The 18359-nt window shown below is 40.9% G+C and overlaps 1 protein-coding gene across 2 annotated transcripts in view; it reads right to left on the bottom strand.

Moving 5' to 3' along the window:
* Window positions 1–18359, bottom strand: part of LOC138673015 (granulocyte-macrophage colony-stimulating factor receptor subunit alpha-like) — a 108869-nt gene that overhangs the window by 19690 nt on the left and 70820 nt on the right. For both annotated transcript variants that reach the window (XM_069761547.1, XM_069761548.1), the window contains exon 9: window positions 12901–12994. In XM_069761547.1, the coding sequence (XP_069617648.1) occupies window positions 12901–12994 (94 nt within the window). The remainder of the gene's footprint in view (window positions 1–12900; window positions 12995–18359) is intronic.

Raw genomic sequence — 18359 nt, 5'->3', positions numbered from 1 at the left:
TGCGCTCTGGCTGCAAAATTCAGAGATGGCCTTTCTGAGGCCATTAAAGATGTTATGGTGGGGTTCCCGGCGCCTACAGGTCTGAATGAGTCCATGACTATGGCTATTCAGATTGATCAGCGTTTACGGGAGCGCAAACCTGTGCACCATTTGGCGGTGTCTTCTGAACAGGCACCTGAGATAATGCAATGTGATAGAATTCAGTCCAGAAGTGAACGGCAAAATTATAGGCGGAAAAATGGATTGTGTTTTTATTGTGGTGATTCAGCTCATGTTATATCAGCATGCTCTAAACACACAAAAAAGGTTGATAAGTCTGTTGCCATTGGTACTTTACAGTCTAAGTTCATTCTGTCTGTGACGCTGATTTGTTCATTATCATCCATTTCCGTCGATGCCTATGTAGATTCAGGCGCTGCCCTGAGTCTTATGGTTTGGTCATTTGCCAATCGCTGTGGGTTTAGCCTGGAGCCTCTGGAAGTTCCTATTCCTTTGAAAGGAATTGACTCTACACCTTTGGCTATGAATAAACCTCAGTACTGGACACAAGTGACCATGCGTATGACTCCCGTTCATCAGGAGGTGATTCGCTTCCTGGTACTGTATAATTTACATGATGTCTTAGTGCTTGGTCTGCCATGGTTACAAACTCATAACCCAGTCCTGGACTGGAAAACAATGTCTGTGTTAAGCTGGGGATGTCAGGGGGTTCATGATGATGCATCTCCGATTTCTATCGCTTCATCTACTCCTTCTGAGGTTTCGGTATTTTTGTCTGATTATCGGGAGGTTTTTGAGGAGCCTAAGCTCAGTTCGCTTCCTCCTCACAGGGATTGCGATTGTGCTATAGATTTGATTCCCGGCAGTAAATTCCCTAAAGGTCGTTTGTTCAATCTGTCAGTGCCAGAGCATACTGCTATGCGGAATTATGTTAAGGAGTCCTTGGAAAAGGGACATATCCGTCCATCTTCATCCCCTTTGGGAGCAGGTTTTTTTTTGTGGCCAAAAAAGATTGTTCCTTGAGGCCTTGCATAGATTATCGTCTTTTGAATAAGATTACAGTCAAATATCAGTATCCTTTGCCATTGTTGACTGATTTGTTCGCTCGCATTAAGGGGGCTAAATGGTTCACTAAGATTGATCTTCGGGGTGCGTATAATCTTGTGCGGATAAGGCAGGGTGATGAGTGGAAAACCGCATTTAATACGCCTGAGGGCCATTTCGAGTATTTGGTGATGCCTTTTGGACTTTCTAATGCTCCTTCTGTCTTCCAGTCTTTTATGCACGATATTTTCCGTGAATATCTGGATAAATTTATTATCGTGTATTTGGATGATGTTTTGGTTTTGTCTGATGACTGGGAGTCTCATGTTCAGCAGGTCAGGAAGGTGTTTCAGGTCCTGCGGGCCAATTCCTTGTTTGTAAAGGGTTCTAAATGTCTCTTTGGAGTCCAGAAGATTTCTTTTTTGGGGTATATTTTTTCCCCTTCTACTATTGAGATGGATCCCGTCAAGGTTCAGGCTATTTGTGACTGGACGCAGCCTACATCTCTTAAGAGTCTACAGAAGTTCTTGGGCTTTGCTAATTTTTATCGTCGCTTCATAACTAATTTTTCTAGTGTTGTTAAGCCTTTGACGGATTTGACTAAAAAGGGTGCTGATGTTACTGATTGGTCTCCTGCGGCTGTGGAGGCCTTTCAGGAACTTAAGCGCCGGTTTTCTTCTGCTGCTGTGTTGCGTCAGCCAGATACGTCGCTTCCTTTTTAGGTTGAGGTCGATGCTTCCGAGATCGGAGCGGGGGCGGTTTTGTCACAGAGAAGCTCCGATGGCTCAGTGATGAAGCCATGTGCGTTCTTTTCTAGAAAATTTTCGCCCGCTGAACGGAATTATGATGTTGGTAATCGGGAGCTTTTGGCCATGAAGTGGGCATTTGAGGAGTGGCGTCATTGGCTTGAGGGTGCTAGACATCGTGTGGTGGTCTTGACTGATCACAAAAATCTGATGTACCTTGAGTCTGCCAAGCGTCTGAATCCTAGACAGGCTCGTCGGTCACTGTTTTTCTCCCGTTTCAATTTTGTGGTTTCATACCTGCCAGGTTCAAAGAATGTGAAGGCGGATGCTCTTTCTAGGAGTTTTGTGCCTGACTCCCCTGGAAATTCTGAGCCCACTGGTATCCTTAGGGATGGGGTGATTTTGTCGGCTGTCTCCCCAGACTTGCGACGTACTTTGCAGGAGTTTCAGGCGGATAAACCTGATCGTTGTCCGCCGGAAAGACTGTTTGTTCCGGATAATTGGACCAGTAGAGTCATCTCCGAGGTCCATTCTTCTGTGTTGGCAGGTCATCCTGGAATATTTGGTACTAGAGACTTGGTGGCCAGGTCTTTTTGGTGGCCTTCCTTGTCGAGGGATGTGCGTTCTTTCGTGCAGTCTTGTGGAGTTTGCGCTCGGGCTAAGCCTTGCTGTTCTCGGGCCAGTGGATTGTTGTTACCTTTGCCTATCCCGAAGAGGCCTTGGACGCACATTTCCATGGACTTTATTTCGGATCTCCCTGTCTCTCAAAAAATGTCCATCATATGGGTTGTGTGTGACCGCTTTTCTAAGATGGTTCATCTGGTACCCTTGCCTAAGTTACCTTCCTCCTCTGAGTTGGTCCCTCTGTTTTTTCAAAACGTGGTCCGTCTGCATGGCATTCCGGAGAACATCGTTTCTGACAGGGGATCCCAGTTTGTGTCTAGATTTTGGCGGACGTTCTGTGCTAAGATGGGCATTGATTTGTCCTTTTCGTCTGCATTCCATCCTCAGACGAATGGCCAGACGGAACGAACTAATCAGACTTTAGAAACTTATTTAAGGTGTTTTGTTTCTGCTGATCAAGATGACTGGGTTTCCTTTTTGCCGCTTGCCGAGTTTGCCCTTAATAATCGGGCTAGTTCTGCTACCTTGGTGTCTCCTTTCTTTTGTAATTCGGGGTTTCATCCTCGTTTTTCCTCTGGTCAGGTGGAGCCTTCTGATTGTCCTGGAGTGGACATGGTGGTGGATAGGTTGCATCGGATTTGGAGTCATGTGGTGGACAATTTGAAGTTGTCCCAGGAGAGGGCTCAGCAGTTTGCTAATCGCCGTCGCCGCGTGGGTCCTCGACTTCTTGTTGGGGACTTGATGTGGTTGTCTTCTCGTTTTGTTCCTATGAAGGTCTCTTCTCCTAAGTTCAAGCCTCGGTTCATCGGTCCCTATAGGATCTTGGAAATTCTTAACCCTGTGTCGTTTCGTTTGGATCTCCCGGCATTGTTTGCTATTCATAATGTGTTCCATCGGTCGTTGTTGCGGAAGTATGAGGTACCTGTCGTTCCTTCGCTTGAGCCTCCTGCTCCGGTGCTGGTGGAGGGTGAATTGGAGTATGTTGTGGAGAAGATCTTGGATTCTCGTGTTTCCAGACGGAAACTCCAGTATTTGGTCAAGTGGAAGGGTTATGGTCAGGAGGATAATTCTTGGGTGATTGCCCCTGATGTTCATGCTGCCGATTTGGTTCGTGCTTTTCATAGGGCTCATCCTGGTCGCCCTGGTGGTTCTCGTGAGGGTTCGGTGACCCCTCCTCAAGGGGGGGGTACTGTTGTGAGTTCTGTTTTTGGGCTCCCTCTGGTGGTTACTGATGGTACTGGGTGACTTGTGTTCTCTGCGGTCTCTGGTGTCCACCTGTTCCATCAGGTTATGGGAGTTTCCTATTTAACCTGGCTTTTTTGTCATTTCCTCGCCGGCTATCAATGTAATCAGCGTGTCTTTTTACCTCTGCTCCCTGCGTCTGTTATCTTCAGGACAAGCTAAGTTTTGATTTTCCTGTTCCACGTTTTGCTTAATTTTTGTCTTAGTCCAGCTTGCAGAGATGTGATTCCTTGCTGCTGGTTGCTCTAGTGGGCTGAAATTACTCCTCATGTTCCATGAGTTGGCACATGAGTTCAAGTAATTTCAGGATGGTTTTTTGAAGGGTTTTTCGCTGACTGCGCAGTTCACTTTTGTATCCTCTGCTATCTAGCTTTAGCGGGCCTCATTTTTGCTGATTCTATTTTCATAACTACGTATGTGCTTTCCTTTCATTTCACCGTTATTACATGTGGGGGGCTGCTATTTCTGTGGGGTGTTTCTCTGGAGGCAAGTGAGGTCTGTGTTTCTTCTTATAGGGGAAGTTAATCCTTCGGCTGGTGCAAGACGTCTAGGAATCATCGTAGGCACGTTCCCCGGCTACTGCTAGTTGTGTGTTTAGGTTCAGGATCGCGGTCAGCTCAGGTTCCATCACCCTAGAGCTTGTTTTGTTTTTGTGCTTGTCCTTTTGTGATCCCCTGCCATTGGGATCATGACACCAGACCTAGAAAACTTGCTGATCATGCCCAGTGCATGATGAGCAAGTTTGTCAGTGCAGAACTGACAGTTTCTACAGCATGGGAATGCTGCTCCATGCTGTAGAAGCAATCAGCCTGCAAAAAATGATTGCTCCATAGTGGGACAAAGTAAAAAAGTAAAAGCTTTTCTTAAATAATTGTAAAAATATGTAAAAAAAATCAAAAATAATAATAAAATCTAAAGTTATTGTATCTCTAAATAAATTTTTGAATGTAAAAAATATATAAACAGTAAAAGTACACATATTTGGTATCGCCGTGTCTGAACCTATTAAACTGTGGAATAAACGCGCTAAAAAACCCAGTCCTGCAACAAAAAAAGCTGCCATACAGCTCCATCAGCAGAAAAATAATAAGAATAAAGTGATGCAAAAATAATTATTTTTTTGGTAAAAGGTTTTATTGTATAAAAGCGCCAAAACATAAAAAACTATGTAGATGACATATCGCTGTAATCGTACTGACCCATAGAATAAAACTGCCTTATCAATTTTACCATACCATGATTTTTTTTTATTTTTACATCTCTTTGTTATAGACTTCTGTGAAGCACCTAAGGGTTCAATGTGCTCACCACAGATCTAGATCAGTTCCGTGAAGAATCCAGTTTCCAAAATGGTGTCATTTGTGGGAGATATTTGTTGGCATATGCAACAGATTGGGACTTATTATAAGTGAAAGGAGATGGCGATAGTGTGTAAAGTTATATACTTGCTGTAATGTGGGGAGGGAAGCTCTCAGTGGTTGGTTGCTTTTCTTACTTTCGGTTTTGCTTTTCTTCATGAATGTGTTGTCTTCAGTGCACGGACTGTGTGACACTGAATTGTATCTCATGTTTATCCAGTATGAAGTAAATACTGTTTACTCAAGATATCTTGCTGATTGAAGCTCTCCTAAGTACAGCGGTGACTGCAAGAAGACGCACTCTGCAACAGGTTATGGGCCCAGACATCCCAGGCACCCCAGATAACCCCAGGCAGCCCAGATAACTCCAGGCAACCCAGGCACTCCAGACACTACAGGTCTGCACTACAAGCTCAGGGAGAAGGATCCTGGTTTATAGCCCAGATAACGGAGCACACAGATAAGCTCTGTAAACAGAAGGAACTAAATCCAGATACAGAGTGACAGAGGAATTCAGCATCCCAGGAGCTGGATATAATTGCAGAGAATTCACAGGACATACAGGAGAATATCTTCAGTACAACTCTCTAAACAAGTAAGACTATATAAAGATGATGAGTAACACAGAACTGAAATTTACAGTAGCTAAACTGAATAGTGAAAATTATCAGTTATGGAAATTCAAAGTAGAGATGTTGTTATCTAAGGATGATCTATGGAAAGTAATTGTTACAGCAAGACCAGATCAAGATAATCAGACATGGGATAAGAAGGATATAAAAGCTAGAGCCACCATTAGCTTATTAGTGGATGATGCTCAATTAATACATATAAGAAATGAAGAAACAGCTAAGGGAATGTGGGAAGCATTAAGAAAACTGTATGAAAGACCTAGCTTGAATCACAAGTTGTTTTTATAAAGAAAGCTGTACAGTATGAGATTGAGTGCAAATGACGATATGCAGAAGCACATATTCTCAATGATGGAAGTGATATCACAGCTAAGATCTATTGGTGAAGATATTAAAGAAAGTCATGTAGCAGCTATATTGTTGTGCAGTTTACCAGATTCGTATACAGCCTTGATAAATGCCCTTGAGACGAGACCAGAAACTGACATTACATTAGATTTTGTGAAAACAAGACTAATAGATGAATATCAGAGAAGAAAAGAACAAAGAAATGATTATTCTACTGAAAAGGACAGTGAAAACGCTCTTAAAGCTACAGAATTAAAAAACCCCTATAATAAAGAGACAAGAGAATGCTTCAGATGTAAGAAAAAAGGTCATTTAAAGAAAGACTGTACCATATGGAAAGTAGAACAACAAAAATTACAACATAAAAAGCATACAGAGAAAGTAAAAAAGACAATTTCCGATTCATGTGAGAATAATTGGAATGGCACATTTAAAGTAACAGACAAGAAATCATCACTTGGTTGGTTTATTGATTCAGGAGCAACAAGTCATATGACAAGTGACAAGAATTTCTTTACTGATCTTGATTTAGATAAGAATGAAGCCATTTATCTCGCAGATGGAAGCAAAATAACCGCAGAAGGTATCGGACAAGGTATGCTAAATTGTTCAAACAAGTTCGGACAAGATTCAAAGATACTTGTACAAGATGTGTTGTATGTTCCAAAATTGGAAGGCGGATTATTATCTGTGAAACGTTTAACAGCAAAAGGACTTACAGTGAAATTCAAAGACAATGAGTGTGCACTTATTGCAGGAAACAAGGTGATAACCAAAGTCAAGGCAGATGAACAATTATATCATTTTGACACACCAAAGGAACAGATGAAGGTATGTACACATGATCACAAAAACTGTATTCACATGTGGCATAGACGTCTAGGACATAGACACCCTGACAGTATAAGGGAACTACAGAGAAAAGAATTGACAAAAGATTTAAAGATATCAGATTGCTCAATTACCATAAGATGTGATTGTTGTATAAAATCCAAAGCCACAAGGATATCTATTCCAAAAGAAAGTGAGATGAAAAGCGAAAGACCACTTGATTTGGTGCATACTGACGTATGTGGACCCATGAAAGTGACTACATCAGGAGGCAATAGATAGATGTTGACTTTTATAGACGATTACTCAAGATACACAGTCACATACTTAATTAAAAACAAAAGTGAAGTTTTTGATAAACTTGTAGACTATGTAACAAGATCAAGTAACAAATTTCAAAGGAAGCCAATTGTCATCAGAAGTGATAATGGAGGTGAATTTACAGGTCACAGAATAGAAGACTACTTAAGACAAAATGGAATAAAACACCAGAAAACGGTTCCATACACACCTGAACAAAATGGAGTAGTAGAAAGAAAAAACAGAACTCTAACAGAGATGATAAGATGTATGCTGACTGATTCCAAAGTACCAGAGAAATATTGGGGTGAGGCAGCAATGACAGCTACTTATCTACAGAACAGACTTTTTTCTAGAAAACTGACGAAAACTCCATATGAACTGTGGCAAGGTATGAAACCAAGTGTCAATCATTTAAAAGTTTTTGGATGTAAAGTTCTCATATTCATTCCAACAGAAAAACGTTCCAAACTTCAAAACAGATCCATGGAAGGAATATTTGTTGGATATAGTGAAAATTGCAAAGGATACAGAATCCTAGATCCCAAAACAGACAGAGTTACGGTGAGTAACAGTGTGACATTCATTGAAGATTTGAATGAAGATATTATGATTTCAGTTGAAACAAAAAATGAGAAAACCAATAATGACACAACTGAAGAAATATCTGATGAGAAAGAAGTAGAAGTTAATGAAGAAGAAAATACTGAAAGTGAAGAATCACAACTACAAACAGACACAGAACCAAGACGTTCAATGAGCGAGAACAAAGGAAAACCACCAAAACGTCTCTCATACAAGACAAGCACAAGAAAAATCTATGAGCCTACTTCTTGGGAGGAAATATCTAAACTTCCAGTGGAAGAAGCTAATAAATGGATAGAAGCAACAGAAACAGAAATTAAATCCATGCAAGATTCAAATACATGGACACTGACAGATTTACCAGAAGGAAGAAAAACCATAGGATGTAAATGGATTTTTAAAGTTAAATACCAAACAGATGGCACAGCTGAAAGATACCGAGCAAGACTCGTAGCTAAAGGGTATTCTCAAAAATATGGAGAAGACTATGATGAAACATTTGCTCCAGTTGTCAAACACACTACAATAAGAACTTTACTTACAGTTGCAGCAATGAAACAGATGCAACTGAGACATCTGGATGTAAAGACAGCTTTTCTGAATGGAGATTTAACAGAAGACATTTATATGGAACAACCTCCAGGATTCAAAGATGAAAGAAATCCAAACAAAGTTTGTAAACTACAGAAAAGCATATATGGTTTAAAGCAAGCAGCTAAAGCGTGGAATGACAAAATCACGGAAGTACTTACAAATGAAAAATTTCAAAGAAGCAAAGCTGATCCATGCTTATACACAAAAAGGCTGATTAATAGATGGATTTACATACTCATATATGTAGACGACATTTTGATTTGTTTTGAACAAGAAAGGGATAACAAAAACATTCTAAAAATCCTGAAGCAACATTTCGAAATCAAAGACTTGGGAAATGTAAAACAATACCTAGGAATACAAGTAGAAAGAGAAGAAGATGGAAGTTTCCTACTGAATCAAAATCACATGATTCAAGACATAACAGAAAAATTTGGATTAAAGGATGCAAAAACAGTAAAGTCTCCAATGGAAACTAATTATCTCAAAGAGATGAACGGTGAACAAAATATGCTACCAAATAATGAAGAATACAGAACAGCAATAGGAAAACTACTGTATCTAGCAACCGTTACAAGACCAGACATCGCAGCAGCAGTAGGAATCCTGAGTAGAAAGGTATCAAAACCAAATAAAGCTGATTGGAATGCCGTGAAGAGAGTAATACGTTATTTGAAAGGAACTAGCAATGTTGAGCTGAAATTACCCACAAGCGATGATTGCATTTTAACAGGATATGTTGATGCAGATTGGGCTGGAGATCCAACTGACAGAAGATCTACCAGTGGACATATTTTTTTCCTCTCAGGTGGACCAATAAGTTGGACAAGTAAGAAACAGTCAATTGTGACACTATCTTCAACAGAAGCAGAATATGTTGCTGCAGCACATGCGAGTCAAGAAGTACTGTGGTTAAGACAATTGTTGACAGAATTAGGACAACCACAGTTGGCACCAACAAAACTAAAAGAGGACAATCAAGGATGTCTTGTTCTTGCTCAGATGGAAAGAGTCAATCCAAGAACTAAGCATATTGATGTGAAATATCATTTCTTGAGAGATCATCAGGAACAAGGAGTCTTGAAGTTAGAGTACTGTGCTACTGAAGAAATTACAGCAGACATTTTCACGAAGGCGTTGAATGCTGATAAACATCAGAGACTAATAAAAAAGTTGGGTTTGATTGAATAAGTCCTTACTGTTGAGAAAGGGTGTTGGCATATGCAACAGATTGGGACTTATTATAAGTGAAAGGAGGACTTTATACTAACCAGACAGCAGATGGCGATAGTGTGTAAAGTTATATACTTGCTGTAATGTGGGGAGGGAAGCTCTCAGTGGTTGGTTGCTTTTCTTACTTTCGGTTTTGCTTTTCTTCATGAATGTGTTGTCTTCAGTGCACGGACTGTGTGATACTGAATTGTATCTCATGTTTATCCAGTATGAAGTAAATACTGTTTACTCAAGATATCTTGCTGATTGAAGCTCTCCTAAGTACAGCGGTGACTGCAAGAAGACGCACTCTGCAACAATATTCACTGTTTAGAAACATCAGGGGCTCTCCAAACGCAACATGGTGTTCACCAATTGTTCCAGCAAATTTTGCATTCGAAAAGTCAAATGGCACTCCTTCTCCTCCAAGCTCTGCTGTGCACCCAAACAATGGTTTTCTCTCTCATATGGGGTATAGGCATGCTCAGCAGAAATTGTACAACAAATTTTGGGGTCCATTTTTTCCTCTTACCCTTGTGAAAATAAAAAAAATTGAATCTGAATAAAATTTTTAGTGAAAAAAAGTGATTTTTTTTTCCACACTCCAAAAATTCCTGAGAAGCACCTGAAAGGTTAATACACTTTTTAAATGCAAATTGAGGGGTGCATTTTTAAGAATGGTGTCAATTTAGGTTATCGTCTATCATATAGACCCCTCAAAGTGACTTCAAATGTGGTGTGGTCCCTAAAAAAAAAATGGTGTTGCAAAAATGAGAAATCATTGGTCAACTTTTAACCCTTATAACTTCCTAACAAAAAAAAGTTTGGTTTCAAAATTGTGCTGATGTAAAGTAGACATGTGGGAAATGTTACTCATTAAGTATTTTACATGACATATCTCTGTTATTTAAGGGTATGAAAATTCAAAGTTGGAAAATTGCAAAATTTACAAAATTTTCTCCAAATTTCCATTTTTTTTCACAAATAAACACAAGTCATATCAAATAAATGTTACCACTATCATGAAGTACAATATGTCACAAAAGAAAATCTCAGCATCCCCGGTATCCGTTGAAGCGTTCCACAGTTATTACCGCATAAATGGACAGTGGTCAGAATTGCAAAAATTTGCCTGGTCATTAACGTGCAAACCACCCTGGGGGGGTAAATGGTTTAAGTTCTGTTTTTCTTTTGCATCAAATAGTTATGCAATAAAAAGCAGTTTAATTATAAATCGTACAATATGATTTATTTATGTTTCTTATTTTTAGATTCTGTCTCACAGTTGAAGTGTACCTACAATAAAAATTACAGACCTCTCCATTCTTTCTAATTGAGAAAACTTGCAAAATTGGGATTGTATCAAATGTTTATTGTATTTTCCCCACTATAGATAGGACTATGTGCAATGTTCCTTATTACAATAATGCAATGCTTTGTGGAAGACAGGCAGACGTAGTCAGGTGTACATATTACTGGCATCTTAATGAGCATAGCACACACTCTCTACTCTTCAGAGAAATAGAAAAGGGGATTCCATTGTAATGACAGATGCACGGGTCATTAAGTGCAACTAGAAGGATAAAAACATTGAATACTAGCTTAGGTATCATATGTTATATAGGATTCTGCAAATAAAGGGGTATCCTTAAGTTGTCTCTTGAGCAGCTAATAGCAGTGCAGTTTCCTTATTTCCTGGTTTCTAGCAGGGTGGGCACTCTACCTTGAGTGACAGAGTAAAGCTACAGTATTAGTAGAATTAATGCTCAGCACAACTACTGTTGTAACACATTCAACGACCAATGGTTGTTCTAAGTCTGCTAATACTATTTCTTCATATAGAGATAACAAGGTATTTCAGCAAGCACATAGCTCCAGACAGCAAGAGCAGAGAGATGTGATTAAATTTGCACTGAAGGCTGTGGTCTGGACTGGTGGAGTTGCAAAAGAGGGTGAGGGAGGTGAGCAGAAACTGCTGTATAGAAATGAGTGAGTTGGACAGAGGTGGCTAGTATGCTAAGAGTTAACCTCTCTCCTGCCCTGTAACTACTGCACACACTCAGCCTAGCTGTAGAAGTCAGGCTCCATGGAAATTAGCGATCTGTAAAGGGCAAAGTTTTCATAACAGGAGAATAACAGCAAGTAGAAAAAGCAAGTTAATTGCAAACGTGCTTATTTGCATGCTGTCTAAAGAATTAAAATAGCTTAAGAACTTGAAAATCACAAAATTCATGCAAACAACAAGTACAGTTTAATTGTATTTTTTAAATATGTTTGATAACGTTTGCTTTTATTTTCCATATCTACATAGAAATATATTGCAAATTTTACACTGGCCACTAAGTCTAAATCTAAACTCATACGGGCTGATTTATCACTGTGTTTATGCCAGAATTCTGTCGTAAAACACCTTCATATGTCTCAGAACATTTGCAACTTTGAGGCTCCGCGATTTTGGGCAGCTCTGCCAAGATGGGTAGAACTGGAAAAGAGTTGGGGCAGGACAGGCTGTGTCAAAGTCTGTCCGACAAACTCATTAAAAAGAGAGACTTTCTTTATGTCAAAAATGTTGCCCAACATTTCTGGCAAGGCCATGGAGGCACATAACACTGATAAGATGCACCCAGTTCATTAAGTGCAGTGCACTTCTTAATGATTTAGGTGTGTCTTTGTTATTATTGAGCCTTAACACTCAAATGTGAATGAACAAACTGTGGGAGATGTTAAACCCTAATTTTGGCGCCCCCACTCAACGTTTGCTGACCATGAGTGTCCTTAACTGCACCTATTACTATACACAGAGTGAAACCCATACACAACACCAACAGAATGTAGTGGACACAGAGGGTGAGACACCGGGCTAAAGACGTGTTCACACTGTCATACATGAAAGACAGAAAACAAAGAAAGGAATCTAGAAAAACCTTCGGTATATGTGAAAACCCCAGACCCTGAATGTATCAAAATGGGAAAAGTGCCGAGAAGGGGAATATCTGCATAAACCACAGGAGAAGCAATAGAAAAAAACCTCAGCAAGATAATCTTTCACTGGGGAGCTGGGTCTTACATTGTAATCCTACCTGTTCTGATATTGACTGCCGAAATGTCATCTGTACAGAACAATAAGAAGGAGTCTTGTAGGCTTAGTGGCAAGTGGGAAAATTGCAAAATATCATTTTTTTTACATAGGTAGCCATATGGAAATTTTCTAAAATATTATTACAAATTTATAAAAATGCATTTAATATAAAAACTTGATTTAAACAATTAGTCATTTTCTGATGACATCTTCTTTAAGACATCTCTGGGCTGAACAGAAATAAAATAGCCTCAAAAATCATCATTAACTACTAAGACAATATTCAAGACTAAGTAATACTTTACCTGTAACACAGGAAAATGAAGACACTAATAATAATAGCTGTACAAACTCCTACTACTGTCAAAATGTGATATACTGAGAACTCAAAAAAATCTCCTAAGGGAAATAAAATATATGTTAATGGTAAAATTTTTTACTGCACATCATCTAAATCAGTATAAACGCTTTGAATATTAGTATCACAAATATAGGTTTGTAGTATAAATGCTATAAGGAATCCTAAAAGCAACTTAATTAGAAACACCAGGTGGAATGGTGGTAAATTTTTACATTACTGTAAGGCTACGTTCACACTAGCGTTCGGCTAGTGTGCGTCGCGCTAGCGTCGGGCGACGCAGCGGCGACGCACGCGTCATGCGCCCCTATGTTTAACATGGGGGACGCATGCGTTTTTGCTTGTTGCGTTTTCCGACACGTGTGTCTTTTTTGACGCTAGCGTCGGACCAAGAAAACGCAACAAGTTGCATTTTTCCTGCGTCCGATTTTCGTCAAAAAACGACGCACGCGTCGAAAAACGCAGCGTTTTTGCACGCGTTTTTCGGTGCGTTGTGCGTCGCCGACGCAGCGGCGCACAACGCTAGTATGAACATAGCCTAAGAGAAAACTATTCTTCCCCAACAGATGACATCAGGGAGAAGAGGATCGCACCATTGGTATTTTCATGGCCAACTGTTTTGGTTTTAGGTAAGATATGTGTTCTGAAAGAACAATAGTTGTCTCATGAGTACGGCTATCTTAAAGGGAATCCATCAACAGTTTTTTCCACTTAAACTGAGAGCAGCATCATGTAGAGATAGAGACACTCATTCCAGCGATATTGTACTTTTCAAAAATCACTGTTTTAACAGCAGGAGATTATCACTAGAGGACTAGGAAACCTGCTGCCAGGTAGTCCTCCATATTCATAAGCTCTGTATAACCCCACCCCCACCACTGATTGGCAGCTTTCTGTGTACACAGTACATGGGCACAACATTGCCAATCAGTGGTGTGGGCGGGGTTATACAGAGCTTAGCATTCAGAGAACTGGTAGATCTGCAGCAGAGAAAACATCAAAATGACAACAAGCAGCCCAGTAAGTGGCACATTGCTGGAAGAATAGTCTCTGCCCCTATATTATGCTGATCTCTGATGGGATAGCAAAAATCTGGTGACAGATTTCCTAATACCATCTCAGTCTTGACCAATGTTGTAGAAGTTACAATTGGATACATCACCATGGAGCATCCACTGAATAAAGCTATTTAGGAGAGATTGAAATACATATAAAATCTCATCTATTCATGTTGTATAATTATTGCCATGGTATAATGACTTTAACCCCTTCATGACATATGACTTACAATTATGCCATATGTCATGTGCCTTTGATGTGGGCTTGCACGTTGAGCCTGCATATTTCCCATCACTCAGTGGCTTATTTAATCAGCCATCATGTGCCTCTAACAGCTGCAGATGGAACAGAGTGGAGCCAGTGACTGTTAACATGTTATGAGGTGATCACATATTCAAGTCACCAAAGGAGACTAAAAGATAATGTAAAATGTGAGAAAAATGACAACTGTTCAAATCACCCTTTTGCCCCCTTAAAAATAAAACAATTAAAAAAATACACATATTTGGTGTAGCTGCATTCAGAAAATTGCCCTCTACCAAAACATAAAATTAATTAATCCGATAAGTAAATGGCGTAACTAGAAAAAAGCAGAAATGCCAGAATTATGTTTTTTTGATCAACATAACAACATTACAAAAAAATGCAATAAGAGGTGATCAGAACATCGTATCTCACACAGCCCCAAATCCCAAAAATTGAAAAAGTTACGGGTCTCGGAAAATGGCGAAAAAAAGCATTTTTTTTTGTTCTTACAAATTTCCAATTTCTTTTTTACCACTCAAATAAAAAAAACATATTACCATGTCAGTTTTACCATATAGTGAACATGATAAATAAAAAAAGCTTGCATCGGTGTTTTTGTGTAATTAGAGGGCAGGAACACTCTAGTTGCCATGTCATTAAACACATTAACTCTTATTAGTGCACAGGATGCAGATTAATAGCTAAATAGCCACAGATATCAAAGGGTAATAGTAGTAAAATATTGTCAAGTATAAAGACTAGTGATGAGGAGTATACTCGTTACTTGAGATTTCCCGAGCATGCACAGGTGCTCTCCGAGTATTTCGTCGTGCTCGGAGGTTTAGTTTATATCGACACAGCTGCATGATTTACGGCTGCTAGACAGCCTGAATACATGTGGGGGTTGCCTGTTTGTTAGGGAATCCAATCCCCACATGTATTCAAGCTGTCTAGCAGCCGTAAATCATGCAGCTGCTGCAAGGAAAACTGAATCCCCGAGCACGCTGAAATACTCGGAGACCACCCAAGCATGCTCGGGAAATCTTGAGTAACGAGTATACTCGCTCATCACTAATAATGACATATTTAGGAGGAAATATGTTTTTTGCTTTGTATTTCCTCCACAATATAAGTCCCACTACAGATATCTGACAGATACAAATTTCCTTAAAGTGAAATTAACAGCTGGTACATGCCTGTGGATCAGGCAGCAGGGGCACCACTGTTGACATTATAGGGTGCCGATCGTTGTGGCGCAGGTAGGGGCTAAACATCAGGAACAGTGACCCTTTTCGTTCTCTATCTTTTGAGATTAACAGGATTAATATAGACCACTTTCTAGTAACATCCCCCTACGTTTGATTTAGAAGGAAGGGGCTTATTAAGAGTCTATATGTGTTCTTTGTTATATCTGTTGTTTGTGTCTTCTGGTGATTTGGAACATTATAGGTTCATTTTAATTATACTTAATAAAACTGATTTAAATGGATTTGTCTTTGTTAACTTATTTTCGATACCCTTATTGCTAATTGAGATGTGTTGGACGTAAATGATGTTAAGGGAGACCCCACACTAAGTGAAGATTTAGGGGAACATACTAACATTTCATCTCAAGTTGAGGTGGAAGCATGTAAATTTGATTCAGTAACACAGGATGGTGAAGGAACTGATACAGATGAATAAGATACAGATAACACCTATTATTTTGGCAAAGTTAAAAAGACCAAGAGGAGCAAGAAGCCACTTACAGCATTAACCGAAATACCAAGCGCTGGCCAATGGTCATCTTCTCTGCGATGTTGAATGTTGGTGGTATCAACTCACAAGTGATTAACCTTGGCAATTAACTGGAACAACTGCATAGAAGAATTTACCTGAAAACATTGGCTAATGAACTGGTGAGTGGAGAGCTGTGACGAAGAACTCTGAAGACGAGTGGAATCCCCTCTAGCCTGCAAATCCAACTAAAAAGATTTCATCTCAAAGATGATCGAGAAAAATCACCAACTCTCCCACCTTCCAAAAGACACAGATGCACCAGCTGCACTGTTGAAACTGGTGGCAGAAGGATGTCAAATTATGAATGTAAAAAATGTCACAACGAGATCTGCCTGTCCCATGCAAATATAATCTGCCTGTCTTGCTTCTCCAAGTGTAACTGTATTTATTCTGCTAAACAAGTAACCTCTGAATCTGAGTAAATAGTAATCAAGTAGCATCTAAGTGCGTTACTATTTAGTTTTTTTTTCTCAATTTTAATGTTTAGTAATAGTTATGCCATGAAAACTGGAGACTATTTGGTGGTTGTTGAGAAATTTGGTACTTTTTGTCCTAATATGTTTATGGTTATTAAATTTTTTTGGGCATCTGAATTTGTCTACTCTCTTTTAAAACATCCCTATGAAGGTCACTGATTACTTTTATAGTCCTGAAATTTAGATAACTAGATATTACAGGTGGTTTTACAACCTGTGCCTGTAAGGCGCACTGCGCATGAACTCAGAAGTGTCAGAGGTGCAACATCAAGAACTCACCAAAAGCTCATCGTGGGAACCTAGCCTTATAGCTGCAGACCAGGCTAGGACTGGCCCACCGGAGAACCGGAGGATTCTCCGGTGGGCCCAGGCACTGACACCTGCTGGCATACTGGCCAGCAGCTGCCTAGGGCCCCCACTGCTCCAGGGGCCCCCAGCCAGTGGCTATGGGGTCCCTGAGTCAAGGGAGCCCGCCCTGTGCTAGTAGCAGCAGCTGGAGACAGGATCCTGTCCCCGCTGCTAAAGCAAAATGAATATTCACACTTTTCCATGCCCCTATGGGCGTGGAGGGGCGTGAATATCATTTCTCTTTAATAGCGGGCAGCGTTAGCCGCAGGGTGCAGCTAACACTGCCCGCATGTAAAGCCGCACCACACACACGCACAAAGCACCACACACACTCATAGCACCGCACACAGACACACACATGCAGGCACACAGACTCACACAGAGCAGCTCACCTCCCGGCGTCCTGCTTCCTGTCTGAGACAGCCCAGCTGGAGGACGTCATCATCCAGCATGCTGTCTCAGACAGAAAGCTTCCAGCGAGGAAGAGGCTGCTGGGGGAGGTGAGCTGTGCTGTGTGCCTGCGTGTGTGTGCCTGCATGTTTGTGTGTGTGCCTGCGTGTGTGTGCGCCTGCGTGTGTGTGTGCCTGCATGTGTGTGTGAGAGTGTGTGTGTCTGCGTGTGTGTGAGAGTGTGTGTGTGCCCGCGTGTGTGTGTGTGATGAGCTGCTGCTGCAGTGAGGTGTGTGTGTGCGTGTGGTGGTGAAGGGCAATGATATTGGTGGAGGGAGACAATGATGGAGGTGATAGGCAATGATAGTGGTGGGGGAGACAATGATGGAGGTGATGGGCAATGATGGAGGTGATAGGCAATGGAGGTGATAGGCAAAGATGGTGGGGAGGCAATGATGGAGGTGATGGACAATGATGGTGGTGGGGGAGGCAATGATGGAGGTGATGGGCAATGATGGAGGTGATGGGCAATGATGGAGGTCATTGGCAATGATGGTGGGGGGAGACAATGATGGAGGTGATGAGCAATGATGGAGGTGATTGGCAATGATGGTGGGGAGGCAATGATGGAGGTGATGGGCAATGATGGTGGTGTGGGAGGCAATGATGGAGGTGATGGGCAATGATGGAGGTGATGGGCATAGATGGAGGTGATAGACAATGGAGGTGATAGGCAATGATAGTGTGGAGGCAATGATGGAGGTGATGGGCAATGATGGAGGTGATGGGCAATGATGGAGGTGATGGGCAATGGAGGTGATAGGCAATGATGGTGGGGAGGCAATGATGGAGGTGATGGGCAATGATGGTGGTGGGGGAGGCAATGATGCAGGTGATGGGAAATGATGTAGGTGATGGGCAATGATGGAGGTGATAGGCAATGATGGTGGGGGAGACAATAATGGAGGTGATGGGCAGTGATGGTGGTGGGGAGGCAATGATGGAGGTGATGGGCACTGATGGTGGTGGGGGAGGCAATGATGAAGGTGATGGGCAATAATGGAGGTGATAGGCAATGATGGTGGGGGAGACAATAATGGAGGTGATGG

The sequence above is a fragment of the Ranitomeya imitator genome, chromosome 3 (genome assembly GCF_032444005.1).
Source record: "Ranitomeya imitator isolate aRanImi1 chromosome 3, aRanImi1.pri, whole genome shotgun sequence".
NCBI lineage: Eukaryota > Metazoa > Chordata > Amphibia > Anura > Dendrobatidae > Ranitomeya > Ranitomeya imitator.
Note: the sequence above shows the minus strand (reverse complement) of the source record. Positions and strands in the feature narration are given on the sequence as shown.